Source organism: Centroberyx affinis, unplaced genomic scaffold (genome assembly GCF_046629955.1).
Source record: "Centroberyx affinis isolate AG114_WGS23_722 - 3 ecotype Tasmania unplaced genomic scaffold, CSIRO-AGI_Caff_v1 ptg008327l_1, whole genome shotgun sequence".
Lineage (NCBI taxonomy): Eukaryota > Metazoa > Chordata > Actinopteri > Beryciformes > Berycidae > Centroberyx > Centroberyx affinis.
Genome location: NW_027284140.1, coordinates 129,209 through 155,869, shown reverse-complemented (window position 1 = coordinate 155,869; position 26,661 = coordinate 129,209). Strand labels below are relative to the sequence as shown.

At 38.9% G+C, this 26,661-nt stretch overlaps 1 protein-coding gene across 1 annotated transcript; it reads left to right on the top strand.

Annotated features, from left to right (window-relative positions):
* Window positions 1–1,431: 1,431 nt before the first annotated feature.
* LOC139640093 (solute carrier organic anion transporter family member 1C1-like) lies at window positions 1,432–19,175 on the top strand. Its single transcript, XM_071514260.1, has 14 exons — window positions 1,432–1,482; window positions 4,335–4,476; window positions 5,078–5,210; window positions 5,939–6,060; window positions 6,188–6,334; window positions 8,684–8,782; window positions 10,861–11,115; window positions 13,707–13,871; window positions 14,491–14,686; window positions 15,289–15,454; window positions 17,292–17,476; window positions 18,018–18,082; window positions 18,229–18,346; window positions 18,962–19,175. Exons 1-14 carry the CDS (start codon window positions 1,432–1,434, stop codon window positions 19,173–19,175), a joined length of 2,058 nt encoding a protein of 685 aa, XP_071370361.1.
* The last annotated feature ends 7,486 nt before the right edge of the window (window positions 19,176–26,661 follow it).

The window sequence follows — 26,661 nt, the reverse complement described above, 5'->3', positions numbered from 1 at the left end:
CTTCTCCAGAAGAGGAAAGGCCTTCGGTCTTTGAAAACGACAAACTGATGGAAACAGCAGGCTTGTAAAATAAGCTTTTCCCAGCATCACGCTGCTGCTGTTTGTTGTGCTTACAAAAGGATGGATACTTTGGAAAGCTTCACAGAGGGGAGGATGTGTGTGCGTGTGTGTGTGTGTGTATGTGAGTGTGTGTGTGTGTGTTTTCTCGCTGTATACCATAGTAAGCATTCCATGAACCTCTAAACTTTTCCGGTACTGGGTCGGACATGCATCCCACTGGACCTTACCCAACCAGAGCAGTCACGTTTTGTTGTGTTTGTGTGTGTCTGTGTGTGTGTGTGTGTGTGTGTGTGTGAGAGAGAGGGGGTGCTGGTGGGGGGTGGGGGTGCTGGATGGGGGTGGGGGTGGGGGGGGGGGGGGGTGGAGGCATTGATGTGACATGATCAACAAGTGCACGAGCGGCTGGGTTACTGATTACAGGTGATGTTTTAGTGTGTCTGTGATAAGGCTTGGCTTGGAGCACAAAGTCCTGCTAGGCACAGCGAGCCTCCAGCCTCTCCACCAAACCCCTGCCATCCCTCTCTGGGCCGCTGCTGCCTCTCAGGTAAATGCTTTTCTATTTTTTTTCTCCACTATTTCTAACTCTGCTCAAATTGTATTTCTGCAAGATGCACTGAAGGAATATCGATAATATTATAAAAAATGTGGTGTTTTGCTGTGTTTGATTGTAGATATACAGTGCTTGAGGGAAATCAGAAAATTGACTAACACTTCATTTGGTAGCTTGTCTATCTTTATGTTTTTGTGATTTTTTTTGATTGATGTTTTGATTTTGTTATGTTAAGGTATGAATTGTGATATGGCTTTTACTGTACAGCAGTAAACCTTAAACTTAACCTTATTTCTTACTGTTTTGCATTGGAGTTTTTATTTTAAAGAACATGTATGCCAATGACAGCAATCAATCACCAAATATATAATATGTAATAGATATACAGTACATGAAGGGTTTATAAATCAGCAAAATCAACCGACGGTTCATTGGGTAACTTATCTATCTCTTACTGTATTGCATTGGAGCTTTTTTTTAAAGAATATATGTGCAGATGACAGCAAGAATCAATCACCAAATCCAGGCTGATATCTATTCCTTTTCTATTCCTTTTCAATTCATTCAATGTAAAGTTACACTGCTACACACTGATTAATGACAAAGCATTCAATCTCAGTTATTTCATTGAAGACAGGATCTAGGAAGCGTTTAAATCTTTTCTTTTTATTCTTTTTCAGTTTGACGGATTTTGAATAAAACTTTTGAATAAAATTTCCTGACTTGGATGAAGTGACAGTGAATCATCTTGGTGGCTTCCTGCAGGTCCTCCGGTGTATCTTTCTGCTTCCCCCGCGTCTGACGACCAACGCAGCAGCATCATGAGCGTAGAAACCAAACAGCCACGTGAGGGCTGCTGCTCCAAGCTCAAGGTCAGACAGTCCAATCAATAATTATGACTTTTCCCCCCCAAGCCAAAAACCTGAGGAGTCGAAAGACATTTATTGATCCCAGTCATTGCGGTGAAATATTACACGCTGTCTGATAACACCAGATTGATTGTACAATATCATAAAATGGGAAATTATCAGCTGTAAGTAGCTTTGGTCATTGCTTTATTGCAGGGATACTATCAACAATCTCCGTTTCTAAAATGATCATCCTAGTCTTCCTCAGCAAAGTGTGAAACCTGGCTCTAGTTGTTCTTGGAGGGATTTTGATTTCATTCACTTGTGGAGTTGTTAACTATTATCTGAGTGGTTGCAGTTAGGTAAACTTATTCAGAGTATATGACCCAGACCTCCATGTGAAGCCCTTCAATCTTTAACTATCTTTATGGCGAGGCTTTGGCCGCACACTAATAGCCTACCATTACTGCACCAATAGAGAGAAGTCTGATGAAAGAGCAAACAAACAAACTCAATCCGAAGGGTTATGTGGGTGTGTGTGTGTGTGTGTGTGTGTGTGTGTGTGTGTGTGTGTGTGCGTGTGTGCGTGTGTCTGAAACTGACATTCCAAGTGGTGGGAAAAAATATTTGAGGGAAAGGGGGAAAGCAAAGTTAAATTAATTGCTTTGTCATTCAACCTCCACAATCCCTGTGTTGATTTCTTCTTTACCTACATACTTTTGGCCTAGTACCAAACATGTGGTGTGACTTTTGACAAAAGCCATTACTTGAAGTTCATTTAATATTTCTAAAATATAGACGATCCAGTCTGTAACCAAGGAGTTCTCTCCCATCCTTTAAAAAGCACCATCCTTTGTTTTGCTTGGTGTTATCAGTCATTTTGTGTTTGAGATGTTCTCCCTTTGTTAAAATGATGTATATATCATATTTGAATTAAACTACTCAAGTGCTGTTGCTCATGCTTTCTGGTTTATGGACAGATAAGAAAGATTAGTTGTAATTTCATGGTTGAGAAATTTGAGTTAGCACATATATATCACGTCAAGTCTGTCTCGTTTGGTCTTTGTATTGTAATTGTAAGATTTGTACAGTGATGCTAGCTTCACAGTAGCCTTGCATTCATAAAGAGGTCTTTCTTATTTTTTCTTAATTGTGAGTCTTTGTAATACATCTTGTGTTTCCTTGCATAAACATGTAGATTTTTTGAGGTGCCGGATGGTGAAATTCTAAAGCTTGTTGAAGTAAGCGGGGCAAAAAACAAAATTTCTCAGATAAATCTAATCCTGTGTATTCCACACCATGTCACAACATTATTTTAAGCCACTCTAGGCAACTTAACACATTGTTGTCCCCAAATGGCAGTGAGAGGTAACTGTGAGAAATTTGAACTTACCCAGAAATCATGTAACGTCAGTAAACGGCACACAGCTCGCTCATGTTTACCGACCCGCCCGGTCTTTGATGCTTTATACCAGAGGAAAGCAAAAAGACGAGAGAGAAAAGATCTAACGTTGGGGAGTCCAGCTTTCTCTGGACTGAGCTGCTGCGAGGAGGCAGTTTGGATTTTGCTCTTCAGTTTTGATTCGTCACTTCCTGTGAGCAGAGAAGTGTCCATACGCAACGCCAGGATTTCATTTCAGCAAAGAGAGTGAATCACACTCAGGGAGGCTTGGAAGGGAAGCTCCACTCTGTGATTTAGGCTGATAAGACGGGTGTATTTTTACATAAAAATCTTCCCTAGAGTAGTTTAACAGAAGGACGTAAACATGTTTTCTCAAAGAAATGGTTTACAACCTCATTGACTTGCACTAGCCTCACTAACAAATGCTCACAACTCCTGTTCATGTCGTATATATGCTTTCTGGATTTTTTTTTTTAAATAAATTTTGTGATTTTCTTTTATCAAAATGGGTCTGGCTCAGGTTGACACTCAAAGCCACTCGGTGAGTCTATAACCACCCGACACTGTAGGGAAGTAGATCTGCTGTCAGGTTAAAAGTTATACTGGAATATGGTGTTTGTGCAGTAATGCATGATGGGTAGGGTCGTATACCTGATAATGTGAATAGGTAACACTTACACATCTAGATCTATAAAAAGCGAGTAAATTCATACATTTTCATTTTCAGATGCTGTAAATTCATATAGTTCCATATTTTTATTCATATTTGTTTTCCTCAATGTTCTAGTGGTTATAGTTATCGGTCATGTTATGCTTCATACCCTCTATTCACTCTATATTCTTATTTATATCCTAGCCATTATGTCATTTTCTTTACTGCTGCAACACTCCAATTTTCCCACTGGGATTGTTAAAGTCTCTAAACTAATCTAATGTATGTGAATATAAATCCTATCAGTGTTTAGAGCAGGCGTGAAGTAGTGCTTGGACATCGGAATTTGTGTTGGGTGTCGTGAACGTAATTCAATGGAAAATCTATCATGGGTCCGCCTGATAACCTTAATGAAAAACACACTTCCATCCTCCACCCTTTCCTCCAACATGTGTTTAAGCGCTCACTCGAGGCATAATTACATCCTTTTATCCTTTCCTCCAACATGTGTTTAAGCACTCACTCGAATCATAATTACATCCTTTTATCCTTTGTATTGGTAAAAGCCTCATTTGACAATCAACAAGCTTCCATTGTCTGACTGAAATGACTTGCTTTTACTTGGAAGTCTTTCAGGAGAGATTACTACAAAGGTAATCATCTTATGACAGCCTACAACCCTGATGTTCCCCATTCAAAGTCACAGATAACCTTTTTAGAGAGAGTGAGCCCATCAATCCTTAACTAAATCAAATCAAAACCCCCTAACTGTACTTGTTTCGATGCGGCTTCATCCAGCAGCTTGTCTTGTGTGTTTTGCAGCTCTTCCTGGCCTCCCTCTCCTTCGTCTACTTCTCCAAAGCCTTTGGTGGCGCCTACATGAAGAGCTCCATCACCCAGATTGAGAGGCGCTTTGACATCCCCAGCTCCCTCATTGGGGTCATAGATGGCAGCTTCGAGATGGGTATGTCCAGGGTTGTCAGTGGTGAAGTTAGGTTTTGTTTTGTTTTGCAAATGGGACGTACACCCATTCCACCCAGGTTACAAACAGGTTACAATTTAGTATAAAGGGGTACAATTTTGCATGAAGTGGTATTGAATTTAACCTCAAGTGTTGCACGGCCAGGCTTTGTTCAAACTCACAGAACTTTATTTTAAATTCTAGTCAAGATCGCAAGGTTTCCAATGATACCAAATATGTCATACTGAATTACAGGGAAATGTTGTATAAAATGCTGTACAAGACATCTAGATTTTTTCCATTTGATGTAATGGTGCAGCCATGTAAAAAATGTCTGCACTCAATATAAGCGTGGTATAGCTTCTGATTCAGATACAGAATATGAATGTGACATTGTCGTACAATATGGAAAAAATGTTTTGTTCTAACTTTGAAGCTACTTAAGGGGGAATTTAAGGGGAAAATCAGATTTCAAAGGGGTTAATATATTAAGATATTTATTTTACAACATTGGAGTTATTGAGTAAATGTAGCCATCAGTCATTTGGTTAATTTTTTATGTCGATAATTCAGTCACTCATTCTTCCACTCCTCCCCTTCCCAGGCAACCTGTTGGTGATAGCCTTTGTGAGCTACTTTGGTGCCAAGCTGCATCGTCCCCGGCTGATCGGTGCTGGCTGTCTGATCATGGCTATCGGTTCCTTCTGCACAGCGCTGCCTCACTTCTTCCAGGGACAGTCAGTCCATATTTCTTTATCTTCTTAATGTTAATCTTTACAAATACTGAGGCCTTCTTAAGGTGTATCCAACAGTAAAAATACACATTGCAAATTTGAATGTTAGTTATACAAACATGTCTGCTCTGGAGGCAGAAATAATCTCACTGGTTGAGTTAAACCTCAGTGGGCGGAGCCAAAGAAGTACAGTTTTTCTGGCTAAGTAACATTAGACTGAAGCCCAGTGAAAAATACAAGGGGTAAGAGAGAAGGAATGAAGCCTAGCGCTCTTGCTACTAACTGAAAAAGTGCAATTTAGCCATACTAATTTATCTAGGTTAGCTAGTTAGCATAGCTGATCTTCCAAGTCTAAACTAGCCATACTAGCCTGTAGCCATTAGCCTGCTGACCTAGTTGCATGAATGCCGTGGTCAAGAATGAATGAAAAAAGAAGTCATTGCCATTTATGTTTTTATTCATATTTTTAGTTCCTTCTTTGTCATTCGAGTTTGCCAACCAATAAGATTATTTCTGCCGCCAGAGCAACTCTGCCTCTGAGAAATTTTGTACAACTAAAACTCCAATCTCATACACACCATGGCTGTCATGTGAGCACCTTGTGACCTAGTTTGATGCATTCAAAACTGATGTCTGTATCCACTGTAAACAATAAGATCGTATGTTAACCCTCTAAAGACCACAACAAATGAAGATGCAATAATCATCTAATAATTGTGTCTGTCTGTCAGGTATAAATATGAGACCAGCGTGTCTCACAGCACCGATCTCAACACCACTGAGAGCATCCTGCCCTGTCTGTCCAACCACAGCACTGCTGAAGAAGAGCCGTTATCACACGAGACCAGAGCAGGTACTCTGACAGACACATTCACTGCAGACCTGGGATTTCTCGGGTGTGAGATGAATGACAAATCATCCTCAGAACCCAAGAATTCTCCATATTGAATCACTCTAAGTCCAGTTTTTCCCCCACTCAGCTTGTGAAAAGGAGGCCGGCTCGTCCATGTGGGCCTACGTGTTCCTGGGGAACATGCTGCGCGGGATTGGAGAGACTCCCATCATGCCTCTGGGAGTGTCCTACCTGGACGACTACTCCAGAGAAGAGAACACTGCCTTGTATCTGGGTTAGTCACCTTATCTCCTATCTGCTTTGGTTACTTTGACCTTTTACTTTTGTTGTCAGCCTTCTTATTTACGGTGTCTGGATGTTGCTGTTGCCTGGTTTCGTTTGTTGCTTGGCTTGTGTGCCTGTCCTGCACCTGTTTGATGGACAGTGTTACGAATGTTATTGGCATCACTTTTGTTCTTAACACTAGGAAACCAAACCCCTTAATTTTATCCCTGAAATGTCCTTTATATCATCATTACATAAACATTACTGTAATTATCCATTAAAAATGACATAGCTTTAATAAAAAAAAGTAAGTATCATGGGTTTATAAGGGATTTATTAATGGGTTGAATCACAGAAACATTAGTAATTAAGGGATTTTTTATGGCATTTGTGCATGGTTTACAGGGTTATTATGTGGAAATTAATGGAAAAGTTCCTGTCTCCCTGAATTTGAGTTGCTGGGTATCGAGGGATCGAGGCTACTTTTTTTTAAAAGAGGCTTCACAAGTGCAGTCTTGAATGCTGTGGGGAATACGCCTCGTTGCATTGAGTCATTAAAGATTGCAAGGACCTCCTCAGACACTGAATTAAAAACATTTTTAAAAAAGGAGGTTGGGATTGGGTCAAGGGTGCATGTGGAGGACTTCAGTGTTGTTACCACTTCCCTAAGCATTTCAGCATCAACCAGGCTAAAACTGTCCATCAGGGCTTCACACTGAATGCTGGATGATTCTTCAGCTGTTATGGCATTGTGTACTTGACTGATACTAGACCTGATGTTGGCTGTCTTCTCTTTGAAGTAGTCCGCAAATTCATCACATTTAGAAGAGATAAGATGGTTGCTATGGTCTGTAGCAGGGTTAATGAGGTGACTGATGGTGTTAAAAAGCACTCTGGGGTTGCTTATGTTAGAATTTGTCAGGTTAGAAAAATAAAGTTGCCTAGCAGTCCGAATTGCTTTATTATAAATTTTAAATTTTTCTGATAAAATCTCTCTCTAGTTTTGCGCCATCTGCGCTCTGCGATCCGACAGTCCCTCTTTAAATTAGTGGTTTCATAATTCTTCCATGGCATGCTCCTCTTTTTAATTGTTTTTCTAATTTTAAGTGGTGCAACAACATCAAGGGCTGTAGCCAACTTATTGTTAAATGCATTAAGGCGACTGTCAATTGAAGAGGGAGTAGATATTATCTGGTTTCTGGCAATATGTGCTAAGAATTTTGAGGTCACTTCAGGAGTAAGACAGTGTTTTTTTACCACTTGCTCCATAGTAGTTGGCAGTGTACAGTAAAATACATTAAAAAATACACAGTGGTGGTCTGAGAGAGCCAAGTCAACAATAGAAGAAACATTTATGTTCAGCCCATATGAAATTTCCAGGTCCAAAGTGTGACCTAGGTTATGAGCTGGCTCATTAACATGTTGTTTAAAATCCATACACTCTAGTAAATTTAAGAAGTCCTTCACTTTGTTATCTGTCTTGTTATCAACATGTATATTAAAATCACCAGTTAAAATAGAACTATCATATTTAGCGTGAATGCATGTGAGAAATTCAGAGAACTCAACCAGAAAAACTAGAGAGACAGAGTTTTGGCGGTCTGTAGATTGTTACTGTCAACAATGGCGGCTGACAGATTAAGGTTACTGCATTATAATCAAAAGAAGAAAATGCTCCAAGGTCAACGTTTCTACCCTTTAGAGTCTCAGTGAGTATTGCAGCTGTTCCCCCACCTTTCCTACCTTCTCTACAGGAATGGGAGACCACATAATTTGCGGGACAGGCTTCTTTAAGTGTTGCTGGTGCATCTACGGCCAACCAGGTTTCAGTGAGAAATTGACAGTCTAGTTCATTGTCAGCAATAAGGTCATTCATACAAAATGATTTGTTGGATAATGCCCATACATTAAAAACAGCCATATTTAATTTTGATGGTATATGGACTATGTTTTTATCAGAAATTTCAGGAGGCTGTGTTTTGATGTGTACAAGATTGTTCATGACAGTGCCATTGGGTCTGTTTTTCAGACGAGGCAGGCGTGAATTTGGCCTAGTGGCAATTACATTTATACTACAGTATACATCACTGGGCTTAAAACGATAAAATTCATTAAAGTAATACAAATTTTTGGGAGATGGACAACTAAAATCTATTGAGGCAACACTGTCTCTCAGTTAAAGCAGCTGAAAGACACAATTCATACCTGTAGGGGGTGTCGGAGCTTGAGAATGCTGTGGGATTGGTCTTTTCTAGGACAATGCTTTGCTTAATATCACTCCATGTACCTATTAGAGTACATATTAAAATCTTTGTTTGTTTCTCTCTCTCTCTCTCTCTCTCTCTCTCTCTCTCTCTAGCCTGCATCCAGACAGTGGGAATCTTAGGGCCCATGTTTGGGTTCATGCTCGGATCTTTCTGTGCCAAGATCTATGTGGACATTGGATCTGTTGATTTAGGTATCTGACCTCAATTTGAGTGCAAAAAAGTACAAAAAGATTGATTAATGTGGTGTTGCAACCATGCAGAACTTTGCAGAATGTATTTTTTGGTAATGCCAGGTATGAGGAAACTGTATTAATTCATCCAGTCAAAGTACACTTTGTTGTTGATAAATTGTCCGTATGCATGTGTTTTTTGAGCAAAAAGGGAAAATCTGGATCTAACCCTAACCCTGTAGCAGAACTATTTGCAAATGTGTGTGGAGAGTTGTGTAACTGTATCTCAATCCGTGTGTGCGTAATCAGATTTGTAAATGTGTAAAAGAATCTCTGTAATGTGTAATGGAATCTTGGAGGGAAATTTCTGAGTTAATTACGGCTCCTTACAGCTCTTGGAGCAAAATACTTGGACTTTTCAGCCACTAACATCTATGTGCGCATTTACAGATTTGTCTACACATTTACAAATCTCAATACACTTGCAAATCTGAATACAGATTTGGAGATTTTTTTTTTACACATTTACAAATCTGATTACGCACACACGGATTCTGAATACACATTTGCAGATTCCTGTACACATTCACAAATCTCGGTACGCCGAGACCCTACAAAAATGATTACGCACACACGGATTGAGATACAGTTACACAACTCTCCACACACATTTGCAAATAGTTCTGCTACAATAATGGCCCCTCTTCTTCCCTTTGAACCTACTTCCCAAGGTTGTGGTTAAAGAACAAGTTAAAATTGTTGAGTAATTAAATGTTTCCCAGCATTTAATTCTGCTGACATAGTAGGACAACAGTGTTACCTCTGTCTACCTGAAGGATGTTGACCATCCTTAACCAGGAGGATTGAAACATCCTAAGTCCCTGCTAATGTGTAAGCCTTTGTACGTCTTAAAGGATAAGTTTGGTGATTTGGGGCCTATAATTTGTCTCTTCCATACCTGTAATACTTGGACCCACAGAGAATATTGGCTCCTGAGTCAGCTGGCGGTTGAAACAGCGAGCTCCTGTTGCTAGGCGTCTTGCTGCTAACAATGAGTCCAAATGGGGTTTGTCAAAATATATCTATCTATCCAAAATATATATATCTCCAAAAAAGACATTTGTAGGCTCCACAGGGGAGTTGAGAGTAAAACTGACACGAATACGCACACTTTCACTAATCAGGAAATCAACTATTTTTATCTGCCGCAGCACAGACTGCTGTGGGGTGAAAGTGCGCTACTGGCAAGGTGATCTAGTTTTACGGATGGTCAGGTCAGATTGAATAACAGTAGATTTTGGTAGAAGATTATCCACTGAGTGGCAATGGTGCGGTTCTGCTGCTCTCCAGGCCATGGATAGAAACCCCATTTGGACTCATTGCTAGCAGCAAGAAGCCTCATTATATATAGGTCCAAAATTGCCAAACTTATCCTTGAACGACTACAGCAAGCACAGTTTAGTTTAGCTATATGGATTCATTTTTGTGCCATGAGCCCAGTGAGAATATTAATTCTGGTTACATGGCACTATCGTGAATAGTTAGAAATGTGTTGAAATAGACAGACACGGGAAAACACATGCAAACAAACAGGACAAACACAATACATCTGTCTGTATGAGAAGAGTAACAACAAAACTGTAATATCTGTTGATGCCTCAATAATAAGAGTCTGCACTCTAATTGAAATATTTCTTGCAGTAAAGTTTTTAATCCACCATCTATTGCTCACTAAGTATACCTGATTTTTTTTGTTAGCAGTGCCAGGGTTTCAGAAAACTCATATTTTCCTCCAGACTTTGGGTGCAAAATAAAGCATTAACTAAATAGTTTTGCTCTAAAAATAATATACATTTAAAAAATTGGACCTACTCTTTTACAAAATGATGCACGAAATAAAAACAATAATTATGTTACTTTTAAAGGGATGGTAGGGAACGTAACGTTAACACTTTAACAGACTGGATCCTCATCAGTTTAGAGATATTGAATGATGAACTTAAGCTAATGTTTTTACCAAATTGGATGTATAGTATTTTGGAATAGAAGTTTTTAAATACAACCGATCAGTCATTCCCTCATCCGTCTCGCTCTCCCAGACAGTGTGACCATCAACTATAAGGACTCTCGCTGGGTGGGGGCCTGGTGGCTGGGCTTCATAGTAACCGGCACTGTGATGTTGCTGTCTGGGATCCCGTTCTGGTTCCTGCCCAAGTCTCTGCCCAAGCAGGGCCAGGAGCAGAGTAAAAACACAGAGCTCTCCACCGTGGCAGAGCAGGAGAACTTCCTACCGGACGACAACCAGGACCATGAGGAGAAGGAGAAGCCCGTCATGTTTTCTGAGCTGGCTAAAGGTACCGTGTTGCATTTTCTGTTTCGAGTCAATCCAAAATGCTATAAAAGGTCTTAAATTGGCTAATAACTGATAATAATTCATAGTAGGGCTGGGCGATAATTCAATATTATCGTTTATCATTTTTCAGTGGAATCATATTGCGATGATTTGGTGATTTTGGGATATCGTGACGCCCAATTCTGCTGTCTAAACTGATGATAACAAGCACATTTTATTCCAAAAATGAAGTATGAAACATTTTGAGGAATATTATTTGAAAATTTCAGTTTTGTTTGACCTCACACCTAACATGATATAATTATATATCGGGAAAAAAATCCTTGTGATTATTGTGATATTGCCCAGCCCTAATTCATAGTGACTTATTAACCAGTGATTATTTTGGGAGGATGAGTGATTTCATTCTGGCATGAAACTCTTCAAATGATAGGTATTTAAAGATGGCGGCCTGTCAGTCCATCCTACAGGGCAAAGTACACCCAAAGTTTGCTCTGAGTTAACAAGAGAGGATGTTGACTCATGGAAACACCGAATTAAAGGATGGGTCATTGTTTCATTAAACCAAACAATGGATAGTTTTGTGCACTTTGTGTAGTAACATAGTCTGCTCCAAAAGCAGATTCATGGAGAATGTTTTGGCTTTGTGCTCTCGCTTCAAATAATAGAGTGACTATCAGGTGAGAATGCGAAACAGCCGGTGTGCTAGTTCAAGTGTAATTCATCCATACTGGAAGCATATCTGCCATACAGCAGCTTTTGTTGTTGTTTTCAATTCAAGATGCGAAAAAATATTTGGAAAGAACAAACTCTACAAAAACGTTTCAAAAACGTAGCTCTGACAACTGTGTCATTTGATGAAAACATTAAAAAAAAGTTCTGAGTTAAGACATCAAGAAATGTGTCACTGTGCAAATAGCTTTTGGGAGTTAATTCGTTCAGTCATTAACAGGCCACACAACTCAGACCCCAGACCAGTGACCTTGCTTTCAGACAACAAGCAATCAGGGCAAAAGTTGAACAAGATACCACTCTAGGATAAAGAGGCATGTTGGAACAGTTGGCCCAATCACTATTCAGCCTATATAAATTTCACATTTGTTGTTATGATTTCAATATGTGCCAGCAATGTGAGTCCTAATTGAACGATATTATTAAAAAATCATACCAGAGTAATGTTTTTGATTCACTTCTATAAATTGGCTGGATCTATTTGAGTGTGTAGCTATCTGTGGAGATTCCTTTTGAAATGCTGTATCCATTCTTCCAAAAGCTTACTAGTAGAATTTTTAGATAACATGATAAGATTAAACTTTATTGATCCCTGTGGGGAAATTAGGTAGTTGCAGCAGCAAAAGTAAGAGGATTCAACAGGGAAAACAGAAAACTATAACATACACACACAATAGAATATAAAATATAATATAGAGTATAAAATAGTCAATAAAAATCAGTAAAAACAATAACAATGGTTAATATAATAAACAATAAAAGCAAATAAATAAAATATGAACAATTGAGGGTTATGTAAATGTAATGTATGTTGTATACTTAGAGAGAGAATGTGCAGAAAAGGAGGAACAACAGCGTAGCAAATAGATGTTCAATTTATTCAGTACAGGTAAATATAAATAGATATGTAAGCATAGATAAATATAGGTATGTATAAACATATTTGCTGTGTACATGTGCACAAATATAGGTATGTATAAACAGAATGTTGTAAAATATGACATATTTCAAAATTAGGATTTCAAAACTACAGTGATTTAATTCTCAATAATATTGCTATTTAGTAGACAAAGGCCTTGAGATAATTAAGTATGTTAGTTCTGTAATAGGTTTTTACATTCATACCAGCTTGGTAATATAAGGTTCTATCTGACCTTTTTGTCAAAACTGAGTTAGTCGCATGAACCTATTCTATGAGTGCCTGTTGACATACGTGTGGTGTTATTTCTTGAAAATAGTGATTTTTGAGTCTGTAATTTCTAAAACAATAGGACCCATCTCCATTTAGCTCAATGGATGTTGAAAACTTTGAAGCTCAATATCTCAGAACTATCCTGAAGGCAGATAGAACCTTATAATTCTAAACTCACGAAATGTTAATTTTGAAAAGGTGGCTATCGTCTTTATGAATCAGAATCAGAATCAGAATCAGAAATACTTTATTGATCCCCGAGGGGAAATTGGGTTACATTGCAGCTGCTCACATTGTAGAAGTGAATATATACAAGCGTAGAGAAATTATAAGAAATTATAAGAAAAATAGAAATACGAAAGTAAGAAATATGTAAAATATGTGCATTATACTACAATATATAACAATGAGAATAAAAATAATAATAATAATATAGAAATAAGAGAAATAAGAATTCTGTACAATATGCATCATACTCCAATATATACATACACCAGTGTAAATCATTAAATAATTAATAAGTATTGCACAGTTGAATTATTGCAGTTGAATTATTGCACAAAAAAATTGGTATTGCACAGTTAGATATAAGTTATAAGTTATGGGTAAAACTCTCCATCTGCTGCTGGACTCTTTCTCATTGTGCTTCTTATTCTGTCGTTCCCCAGATTTCCTTCCATCTCTGAAGAGACTTTTCAGCAACAGCGTCTTCCCGGTGATCATCCTCACCTCCCTGGTGGCTGTCAACGGCTTCATCGGCATGATCACCTTCAAGCCCAAGTTCATGGAGCAAGTCTACGGCCAGTCGTCCTCCAAGGCCATTCTCCTCATAGGTGCAGAACGCTAACAGATCCGCTCTCACTCTGCTTTCACTGCTCTTTGTGTCCCAAGCCGGCCGAAACAATGATGTTATTGACAGGAAGGGTGATTGTGAGAGATAAAGTCGACTTGAAAGTGAAGGGCTAAGTACTGCAGGTGCTCCTCGTTGTTGTTGTCTGTGTGTGTCTGTGTGTGTGTGTGTGTGTGTGTGTGTGTGTGTGTGTACATGCCAATGATCACCTTGAAAGCTTGAAAACACATGACTCACTCATTTATACAAGCTTCATGTGAGCTTGTAAATGTCCCTGAATTTCATACTTTAAAATAAAAACACAAATTATTGCCTTGACATATTTTTAGATTGGATCTTTATACAGTATTTTTGAGTATTGTGTCTTAATTTTTATTAAGTTACATCTCGTCTGTCTGTCTGTCTGTCTGTCTGTCTGTCTGTCTATCTATCTATCTATCTATCTGTCTGTCTGTCTGTCTGTCTGTCTGTCTGTCTGTCTGTCTATCTATCTATCTATCTGTCTGTCTGTCTGTCTGTCTGTCTGTCTGTCTATCTGTCTGTCTGTCTGTCCGTCTGTCTGTCTGTCTATCTATCTATCTATCTATCTATCTGTCTTCCAGGTATCATGACCCTGCCTGCAGTAGCGTTGGGCATCATCACAGGAGGGCTTGTGCTGAAGCGTTTCAAGCTGGGTGTCATCGGGGCGGCCCGGGTGGCGATGGGCGCCTCATGCATCTCCTTCTGCCTGCTCCTCATTCAGTACTTCTTCCACTGCGACAACGGGGAGGTGGCCGGCCTCACCGTCTCCTACCAAGGGTGAGTGGCATGCAAACCAAATGTTTTTGACTCCGTCGTGTATCAAAAACGCTTTCCATGCAAATTCACCTGCATCTTGCTGCCTCCACCCAGCTGCAGCGTGGTTGGTTGTTGTCCAGCTTATTTGCTAGTAACAAAACAAACATCAGTGTAGTAACTTTATTGAGTAATGGGGATAGGCATTCACATTTACTCTCTGTTTTGACTGAAGTATTGTACTTTTCTAAGTACGTTTTAAATCGCATATGAAGTACAGAGTAGAAATTTTGTAGGCTCTTTGCATTGCATCATAATCGTAATGGTGTGATGTCAACCAAATTTTCAAATAATATCCCTTAAAATGTGTTTGTTGCCATCAGTTTAGACAGCAGAATTGTGTATTACGATATTCCAAAATCACCATATCATCACAATATGATTCAACTGAAAGACGATAAATGATAATATTGAATTGCCCAACCCTATTATGAATTATTCGTCATTAAATTGCATTTTGTATCATTTCCATGCAAATTCACCTGCATCTTGCTTGACCAATATTCCCTTCTTGCGTGTGTGTGTGTGTGTGTGTGTGTGTGTGTGTGTGTGTGTGTGTGCACCAGGGCTCCTCAGGTGTCCTACCTGCCAGAGACGATGCTGTCCAAGTGCAACATGGGCTGCTCCTGCTCGCTGAAGCACTGGGACCCGGTCTGCTCCTACAACGGCATGACGTACGCCTCGCCCTGCCTGGCCGGCTGCCAGTCCTCCACCGGCTCCGGCAAGAAGATGGTGAGGCAGAAACCTGCAGACGTTCCTGTAGATAGATGGACTTGTGCATGACAGGGGCAGGCAGGCAGACACACACTTAAACACACACACAGAAAAACAGGCAAACAGATGAAACAGAAGTTCTTCCCACATGTAACTTTTTACTGAAACTCAGTGGAACTTCAAAGGAAAAATCTAGACTAAAGCACTTTGACACTGTTAAAAACAATTGCCGATATAGTGCACCTTGCATTTCTGCATTTTGCTTATTCCCATGGATGACTGGTCCAAACGTAGAAGATGTGACGTCATGTTGAGATATTTCCAGCACAATGATACAATGGAGTTTGATAGCAGAAAACTGTTCAGCGATCTAAAACATAGAAAAACAAAGGTAAACATCAGGTTTTGGTGTCAGTCCCTTAGAGTCAAAGAGCGAGGGCTTCTTTCTGGACTCACCATTTTGCACCGACGTTCAACAATCATACAGAGGGAGAAATCCATTAGAAGAGGCAGAGAGACCAATTTCTCCGCTGACAGCAGCCTCAATAGACCAGAATGCAATGCAGCTACAAGACATGTTGTGTTTCGAGTAAAGGGGCACGGCTGCTATCATAGACACAGCTCAGTGTTCAAAAGCTAGTTGGCTAGCTAGCTATATTTATATGCCCATACACCCACCTATGGTTGAAAGCAAGTTCACGCCCCTTCTCTGGGTTTTTTGAAAGGCACTCTGGGAAGTGTAGGAAGTAGAAGTAGATGAGACAGGTTGAGGGAAAGTGGGTACAACAAAAAAGTCAATTACAACACAATAACTCCTGGAATACACAAATCACAAAGTGTAAGTATCTGAGGAAGGATTTTTCCTTTAATAAGATAACTATCAATCACAGCAACTGTGGGAACACGCCACACACAGAGGATCTCCTCATCAGAAACTTTTGTCCTGTGGATAAATTTCTCTGATTTAAGTCTCTTCACCTCCCTTTCACCTCCTTTATTAACCCATACATCAGGCTGTTTCCATAGGGACAACATTAAACACTCAAGCCCTGCAAACTGTCGCCTTCAGACAAATAAATAAATGCCTTTGTATGTTTTTTTTCTTGCAACAGGCCATGCACAAGTAGTTGTAAAATCAACCTAAATAAAGTATGGAACCCCTACCATTTTAAGCATTTGTACGCAACTCTCTTCACACAGTAGGCACTCCTCAAAACAGTACTGGGAAAGATCCAGATCCCCATCAAAACACCTGTAGAAAACAATGACGATTCCCACACACAAAATTCTGCCTGTCCATGTTTCAGTACAATACTGTACTTTATTTCATTTGTCATGGCATATCATGAGAAAACGTGAAGACTTTTTTCCAAAGCTGATATTAGACTGATTTATCAGTTTACCAATATATCAGACTGATATTGGCCTTTTATTAGGCATTGGACATCAACCAGTTAACAGCATCAGCTACATTTCACATTTCTTTATTACTGTAATGCACAAAATGAGAAAGAGTAGTGTAATGCTAGTTTCCCTAGCATTGATAGTGTAGTGGGTCTCTCTGCCTTAAAGAGCTGCTAACCCAAAAACAATTTCATTAGTTTGGGTTTCAGTGTCCCATAATGGTCTAAATGCTGTTTCAGAGGCTTTTCCGCCATGACATTAAGGGGGAAACACTGAATATATGTAATATTTTGGTATGAAAGTGGTCAAATAAAAAAAAAAATATATTGGTTATCAGCAGCTTTAATACAAAAATATCGGTATTGGCCTTCATAAAACCATATGAGTCAAACCCTAGTGGATATGTAGCATTTTAGAAACTCTTCAACGTCTCTTTCCTCTGGTTCTTCAGGAGTTCCATAACTGCACATGCATCGGGGAGTTGATGAGTCCAGGCATGAACATGTCCACCGTGCTCGGCCAGTGCCCCAGGAAGAGCGACTGCGACTACGTTTTCAAAATCTACATGGGTGTGTCGGTGCTGGGGGCCTTCATCTCCGCCTGCGGGGGCACGCCGGGGTACATCGTACTGCTCAGGTCAGACTACTGGTTTTTGGGGTCTGCGGTGATTTTATGGCATCAAAAGTTATTAAAAGGTGTCAGCAAGTATCAAAATGGTGGGTTTGTGCAGTGGCAACTCAAATGTTCATCCTGTTTATGGGTATTTACACTGAGAAGATTCCTACTAAAGCTACTTTAAAGAATCTAAAATATAAGATAGTTTTGATTTGTTTAACGTTGTTTTTGGTCACTGTATAATTCCATTTGTGTTATTTCATAGTTTTGATGTCTTTACTGTTATTCTAAAATGTGAAAAATAGTAAGAAAAATGTCAAACTTTTGACTGGTAGTGTAGAAAAACAGATGTTGAGTTCATAAGTTGAAAAGAAAATCAGAAAAACAGAAGCCACCAAGCTGCTGTACTTTCTCATCCGCCCCTCTAGATTTTTCTATTTTGCCCATGATTTCGGACTTTCAACCTTCAATGATATTATGTCTTATCAATTTTTCAAGCTAAAGTGATAACATATTATTAACTGTGCGTCTAATATGAAGATGTTTCTGTGTGATATTCCAGGTCGATACACCCGGACCTGAAGTCGCTGGCTTTGGGTATGCAGACACTGATAGTTAGAACTCTGGGTGAGTATGGAAAAGGACAGATTACTCAAAATATCTGTAACATGTTTGAAAATAAATCACAATGTAAGCTGCACAAGTTGATATACTGCACGAGCTTAACCATTTTGTATGTGTGTGTGTGTGTGTGTGTGTGTGTGTGTTTTCAGGTGGGATCCCTCCTCCTATATATTTCGGAGCACTGATTGACCTGACATGCTTGAAGTGGGGCACCAAGCGGTGTGGAGGGCGCGGAGCGTGCAGACTCTATGACTCCAACCAATTTAGGTAGAGTACAAACAAACTGTTCTTTATTATCATGTGACTAGAATATCCTAACATTCCTCCACAGGCAGGTTTTAAACATTTAAAGAGGATATCTTGATTAATATTGTGATTCTAAAAGTTACATTTATAGTCATTGTGTAATTGAGTAGCTTTTTGTGCAGTTGTACTTTTTTGAGGATTTTATTTATTTACATTTTAAATCACATCCAGAGTACAAATATGGTATGCTCTCTATATGCATACAGTATATATACTGTATGTGCTACTTCCATCTGATAACATGAATAGAGTACAATGCACATTTGCATGTCTGGATGCATTTCTGTATAGCCTATGTTACCTCCACCTGTAATTTTTGATAATGTGAACAGCTAATGCACGCTTCCACATCTGTTTCTACCCTGTAAATCTCTAAAGCGAAGATACTTTACTTATATTTAATCATCTGCTGTTGTCTTCTCAATATGTTCTGATGTTGTAATTGCTTATTGTATTATCTTATTTGTTCTATTTTTATCTATATCCTTCTCTCTGCTGCAACAACGACCCAATTCCCCTAAAGGGATGATTAAAGTTTCACCCGATCTAATCTATTCTGATGTAATCTAATTACAGGAAAACATTCCTGGGGCTGGTATATGTACTCTACTTCCTAGCCAACATTCTGTGGGGAGTCCTCTACTGCCGAATAGTCAAGAGGCAGAAGAAGATATCGCTGAGGAACCAGGCCAAAGAAAACGCCCTGGAGGGGAACGGAGTGACCAAGGGACACGCCAGTATCAACATTGTCAAAAACAAAGACGATCTGGACAGGGAGAGCAGCATTTAAGCTGTTTTCAGCTGTGCAACAGCATCCAAGTTCTCAATACAGGTGAACGGTATATAGCTTTTCAATCACACAGATACCACGCTGCATCCATACCGGGCCAAATTTGGTTATGGTCCAGTGTCAGCACCCGTTGTTTTTCCATTAGAATAAGCAGTTGTGTAGCTTCTTTTCACACTACTATTGCGATCTGCGCTACAAAGGCAAAAAACAGTAACTACATCTTTCTCGTTTTAGAGGTCAAAAATCCTGCCGAGGGTTTAGGTTTAATATCAACACAAATTGTACCCATATATGCTATTAAATGGTATGCAATCCACTTCTGTACCAGCAATACTGTTATTAGGGCAGGACATAAACTTTAAAGGTCATTTTATCAGTTTCACTAGTCATGTAGTTAATGCTCTTTGCCTCTTTGCCATTGACATTTACATTTTAGCATGTTTTGAGCACACCCATATCAAAACAGTCAACAAATCACAATCCACTATGATGTGTTGACTGTTTTGATTTGGGAATTTGTGTCCTGCGTCAGTGTGGGCACAGTGCTTCTGCAGAAACGCAGTTCACTTTTGAGAAAAATAAATCAGAGTATGATATCAGACCAGGAACTGAGAAGTAAATACTTAGAATTTGAGGAGGACGGTGTTAGTTGTGCTTGAAAACCTCAACTAAAGCTGCCAGCTCAGCTATTTACACCCATGTCAAATCGCCTTACCTTAATAGTATTGATTTAGACACAGATTCAATTTTGCCACAGACAAGGGTGCACACACATGTATATATTTAAATGGGTTTAAATATTTGAATTAGTTCAGGATGGCATTGTAACATGAAGCGCTGTATTTTTCCAATTTCCAATGTTTTCTGCCATGTTTTTCTCTGTCTCTATGAAGAGGGCTTGTGCTGCAGATCAAGTTCAAGCTCATTTATTTATATAACCCTTCATCACAAAGGACTTTACAGACGTTGCAGTCGTAGTTTTGTTTTTGGATGTACAGAAACGGAGGACGGTTCATTCGCACCGTCTGAGGCTCCTAACCTTTATTCTGGCACTGCACCCCAGTATGTGCCCGAGAAGACACACACACACACACACACACACACACACACACACACACACACACACACAGACAGGCAGCCTCCCCCACACTCACTATCTATCTCCCCCTCTGCAGAGTTTAACTGGATATCTCTCCTGCCTGAAGTTGCACACATTCCTTGTTACATCATTTCATTTTACACAAACCCGACAGGTCATGAACGTTCATATTGTGAACCTTTGACTTGCCCAGTGTTTGCCCAGAAAAGCTTCACTTTTGGTTGGACAGTGGACTAAAAGTGAGTGGAGCTCAAAGTTAAACTTGATTGTACTTTTTTACTCTGTTATACACTGTTTGTACTCATTGATTAAATGTATCATCAGTGAATACATATATATAATTACTGTTAATAGTGAGGATGTATATACTGAGTTGAGTCAGGCATATTTGCATTGTGTCCATATAGTATTTTGTTGTATCATCATTTATGCTTTTTTTATAATTCTGACAATGATTATCCTTTACTCTATGCTGCTAGCATTAAATAAGTTGATAACGTTTCCTTGTACATTTTTTTTAAGTAATTTTCCACATTGTTTCTCAATAATTCGCTTTTTTAACATGTTGCCATTATGGCTGTTTGAAACAGCAGTTCCTACTAAGACCAGCCAGTTGTGCTGTTTAAACAACAAAAGTCTGTAATCCTGTTTAGTTTCATAACTTTATAGTTAGTTATTTAGTTTATTTTTATTTCTGTGTCATGCCAAACATCTGGCCCATCCCACATGGGATTACAGGACACCACCATTTTACAAAACATACATCTTCCGGCGATACATATAAGAGCAAAAAAAAATCAATAAAATAAATTACCACATTATAAAGTACTACTATATTCTTTCAAATAACATATTTGAAATGATAGGTTTCAAATGAACAATACACTGAAAAGAACTGCTACAAACTTACAGTTTATCTTGATAAAGAGCTTTTTTTCTCATCTCCCAGACTTTCTCCAGGTAACTAGCTAATCTAAAAGTTTCGTAAGTGAACAGCCAACTCAATCTTTGTGCATCATCCAAATTTACAAAATTAATATCTGTTTTTATCTTACTAAACAAAGTATTGCGCAGTTCCCAGTAAAAAGGGCAATAGAAAACAAAGTGAAACTCATTTTCTATATCAGTCAAACAGCACATTGAACATTGGACATTATAACTTATTTTGGTGCCCATGTGTGTCTTACAGGTGGAATTCAAGCATGCACTATAGCTTTTTAATTATTGTTATTAAGGTTTAGTATATTTTCCCACACAAATGATAAAAGCTGAATATATGTTGTAGGTATATTGAAAAAATGTGCAGGTAAAACAAAGAAACCCCAAGCATTTATATAAATAACTCACCCCTAAAGGAAAACAAATGAGAAAAGAAAAAATATTGTTGACACACGCACATCCCAGTACTCCTCCACTCCACATGACTTTGTAATTCGTCTGGACAAGATAAACTTAGGAATTCACAAATTCACCTTGACTTTCAGGGCTTCCGTAGTTTCGTTTATTTTTTTTTTTGTTTTGTTTGTTGAACCTTTTCCCAGTGCGCAGCCGAGGGCATCACGAGCCAAATTCAGGTCAGTCAGTCAGTCAGTCAGGTAGTCAGGTAACGCTCTATGTCGCTTTGTGAGATGGCCTCTAGAGGGCGTCTTTGATGGCTTATATGGGCTAAATGCCACTACTGCAACTAAATACTGTTGTATTGGACTGCTCAATGCTGATTGACTGATCCTCATTGGAGTGTTTAATCCTGTTAAGTTCACACAGTTTGGTTATTAAGGAGAGAACTGCTTTCTACAACCGAACTCACTACCTGAAAATTCAGACAACTGAATTTGAGGGCGGAGTCAGTCAGTCCGAGTAGTGTGTACCAGAACCACGGAGGTTCTATATTAACAGAACCGGACTGGACAACTGGTTGTAAGGCGCAACACTCCTCACGTCACATTAGGTAACATTATAATCGTTATTTTGAGTGTTGCGTGAGTGTTGCGTGACATTCTCTAATTCTCTATCCAGTCTGTTTCCTCAACATTGCGGTTGTTCCTACCACTTCTGCGGCCTGGCCCGGCCCAAATGTTGCGGTGAAAAGTATCAAGTCCGTGGGATGGAAAAAGAGAATATGACGCCGCTAACAGTGGCGGTTTATTAAGATGTTATGGATACAACATTGAGGCCTCTGGTTACTGGTGTTACTGTAGCCCCAAAGGGACGCTAGATGGCTATGCCATTACTAACTAGTATGCCATTACTACCTAGTAATGCCATCTAGGGGCTAGTGTTACTGGTGTCAACTGTCAAGTAACCCGAAAATACACAAGTGAAATACAGGCAATGGTAGCTGCCATATTGGTCTGAAGTAAACGTTACTATGGTTACAGACATTATTTACAGCCATCGCGAGATCGGAGGAGTGGAGTGACTCTGTTACCTCTGGTCTGGTCATTTTACTCCGCTCTGCTCCAGTATGGGCCATATGCGAATTCACTCTCATTCATAAATTCGGTTGTCACTATTTATTAGTTTGCACTAGGGCTGGGCGATATGGACCAAAAATCATATCAATCATCTCATCTTCAGTTGTAAGTAGGGCTGGGCGATATGGACAAAATCAAATATCACAATATTTTTGACCAAATACCTCGATATCGATATTGCGACAGTATTGTAGGGATGACTATTGGTGCTTTCACAAAATATTTACACAATGAGATTTTTGATAAATAATCATCAGTAATGTGGATATAATGACTAAGTGGGTAAAGGCAAATAATAGAACAGCTAGAACAGTCTGGTAAGTTCAGAAAATTACATCACTTTACTGTAATGCAGGATCTGTGCTTGTTTTCTTTCTTCACCTGAGCCCCAACATTTACATCAGTTTGGATCACCCTGTAATTTTCACTGTGACATGAATTTGTTAATGTCAAATTTTTTTTTTTTATAAAGTATTACACAAATAGCAGCATGTTATACAGAAGTTGAGACACCAGTTCAACAAAGTGCCAACTGCACAGGGAAACTTCATATCAGCACTTGACTGATGACTCCCCAGTTTCCCTGTAATTCATTTCTTGGCAGTACCACATGAGTAAACATCTTTGGAAAGCTCTAATCTGCACTATATAAGGTAGATGGGTCTCAGAGTCAGACACCGTTTTTTCACCCCATAACACTATTTCATCTAACCAGCACTTACCCTTTACCAGGTAACTAATGGATTATGTATCACTTAATATCATTAATTAGTTTAGATTAATCTTAAAGAAAACTCATCTTTGTTTGTGCTGTATTTAGGCATCAGGGTCACTATGTTTAAACTTCAAAATGAATGTTTTTTAGATCCTAATCGTGTCATTATGAGTGTGGATGCTCACTGATACACTTTGTTAAAGCATTTATGCTCAATTTTCACATTCTAATCATAATGTGAAATTAGGCATTATAATACATTATGGACCTGGTGTTTGTTGAATGATATTGCTATTAGATATACAGCTAGCCTAGAAAGTGTTCAACTCTTAGAGCTGATTTAGGACATTTTATTTTACTCGCCATGCACGCACACTGTGTTTATGATCTGATGTTGCCTTATACCACCTTGTGAGCAACATTTCAAGTGTTTTGATTGTTTGCTCTAATCCGATGATGTATCTCATATACCTGTTGTCATGTGAAAACCTCATAACTCCAGTTTTGGTGATTTTCATCTTCACTTGAAGGATTACATGGCTCTCTTTCAAAACCCTTCAGATAAACTCAACTTTGCATGGTGGTCAAGCTAAAAACAAAGCTGCGTTTCTTAGTTCCTGAAAAGTTGACATTTTGGAGATACAAGGTTTTCACTCAATAGCAATTATGATCTTAGACATATGGAGTTCATGTTTCATTTAATAATTCACCCGGGGACATGCTACTAAAAGCTGGTCCTCATCCCAAACCAGAGGCCAATGGTTATGGCTATTACTGAAAGGTTCCCACTGAAAGACAGACATCCACAATGGACACTCTGTGCTTTAAAGTTATAGGTTATTGGTACAGTAATCAGGCTGATTGTGTTAAGAGCTAGTATGTTTTCACATAGGAAGGAATACCTCACACTCAAAGCTCCATTTGCATTTTTTATTCACCAATGTTTCAATCAGCAATCTGTCTTGATCATGTCTTCATCAGGATGTTTGCACTGATATTAAACAGGTGGAGCAACAGGCATGGTTCCTTATCAGGAGTCATAAAAGTTAGTCGGGCAATAATAACAATGTCAAAATGAAATATTACAAGTGACAGAGTATGTAATACATGAAGATATACAAATTAAAAATACAAGATAACTTACAATTATGTACACTGTATACATAGAAGACTAAATTGCTGTTGTACAGTTTCCACAGTTTTCCATAACAGACTTTCCTTCCTTCCTATCCAAAGCTCACTATTTCCTTGGCAGCGATTACAAGAATTTAAGAGATGAGATTTAATTCATTGTGTCATTGTTTTTTTTGGAGGGCCAATGACCTTTGCCAAATTTGAAGTGGCTTACTACTACATGCACACACCCCTCCCCCTGCCACCGGATAGCAGATCAGCCAATGTAATCATCATTTCTCTCACCACAGGCAAACATCCTCAAACTTTCTAAATTTGGAAACTGGCTATAAGGCCTAGAGGTAAATAGGGTTCAGAACAACTTCTCCTTTGCTTTGTGATTGGACCAAAAGTAACTGTTAATCGTACAGTTGTAATGCTTTATATAACATGTAAATAATACTGCGTTGTTATAATGTTGTTTATGCCTTTTTGTTGAGGATTCAGATAAGGATTATGCTTTACAGGTAGTGCTGATCAGATAGAAGGAGGTGGTAACTTTTCCATGTAATTCTAGTTGGAACTAATTTTTTCTCCTCCCCATTTTTCTCCATAATCATATTTTTCCTCATGGTCTTTTGGGTTAATGAGCCAGCCAGAAAGTGCAGTGTCGAGTTTCACCACCAGGCTCCACTCTATACAACAAAAGTATCCATTGCCAGGTACTTCATTGCTACTGCAGGTGTTGCATTGCTCTTATATACACAAACCAAAGCCAGTCAGCACTGCAAAATTTGTACTGTAGAATGAAAAATAAATGTAAATATGCCCAGTCTGCACACCACGTTAGTAAAAACAACACAAGTGCATAGAATCATGTTTCTCAAAAGAGTTTTTACTTCATTTTATTTTACGTTTGTTGCAAAAGGTACACCTGAGAACAGCATACTTAAAGCTATACTTGTACTTTTAGACTTGTTGAATACTATGCATTTGCCACAAGGTACTGAGAAAAGTACATACTTAGGCTTACAGTACAGTAAGTTGTTGTGACTTAAGTATTCTTAAAGTATAAAGTCTTGGGTTCAAGCCGTGGCCATTACTGAGTTTACATGTTCTCCTCACCTTCTCTTCTGGCATGATAGTATTTGTGTGAGTCAACTTAAAGTATACGAAAGCTATACAGATATTAACTTAAAAGGACTAGTTCAGTCCCATCAACTATACTTACAAGTATGCTTTTATAAACAAAAGAATGGGCCAATTTAGTCCTAACGTCTAACAAAAAAGTATACTTACAAGTACACTTACAGTTCCCTGAAGCTAGTATTTTTCATACTTAAGTAAACTTAAAGTATATTACTGTTTTGTAAGAGGAGGCCTACTGATGTAGTGACAACCTGCATTCCTGGCTTATTAATCTACTTGAAACTTGACACAGTGACAAAAGATATGCGAAATGCTCTCAGCCAATTATGATTTTTCATAAAGGGAAAAACAGGCAGCGGTGAACTCTTTCCTCTCTGTTGCTGTGCAGGAATGTGAAGGCTCTTAAATCTTAATCCCTGGAACTTGTGAGGGGGCAAAGCTGCTTGTGTGACCCGCTGCCCGGCTGCCCGAACCCCACGCTGGTCACCGCACTAACAGAGCATTCCCATCATATGACACAGTTTACACCGAGGAAGACTTGTTTCAAAGTACGGTCGCGCTGAAACGAAAATCTCAGATCTATTTTATTGGGTGAAAAATAATCTGATTTGAGCAGCAGTGAGGCCGCAGTGTTTCCCACTTAACATCTCCGCTCTTAAAAAGTCATCTAGTCTATTATTGAGTCCTAAAATCATAATTTTCTTAAAACAGGTGAATTAATCAACCAATGGCATTAGATAATTTCACTTGTTTCCAATGCAAATCCAACTTTTGTAGAATTTTTGTAGAAATTTTGTAGAAACAAGTGCTATTTTCTTGATAGTAGTGCAGTGATTTTGCCATATTCTGACTTGTTTCAAGATAATGACACAAACTTCTAGACAATCCCTGAAACAAGTGAAAGTGTATTGGAAGCAAGCAGAGCTGTCTCACTCT

What these genes read in the sequence shown, in the direction of transcription:
- LOC139640093 (XM_071514260.1), top strand. Translation starts at nt 1,432, where the DNA reads ATGAGCGTAGAAACCAAACAGCCACGTGAGGGCTGCTGCTCCAAGCTC. An exon ending in ATCACACGAGACCAGAGCAG is followed by an intron (nt 6,061 to 6,187) that starts GTACTCTGACAG and finishes TCCCCCACTCAG; the next exon opens with CTTGTGAAAAGGAGGCCGGC. An exon ending in GGGTACATCGTACTGCTCAG is followed by an intron (nt 17,477 to 18,017) that starts GTCAGACTACTG and finishes GTGATATTCCAG; the next exon opens with GTCGATACACCCGGACCTGA.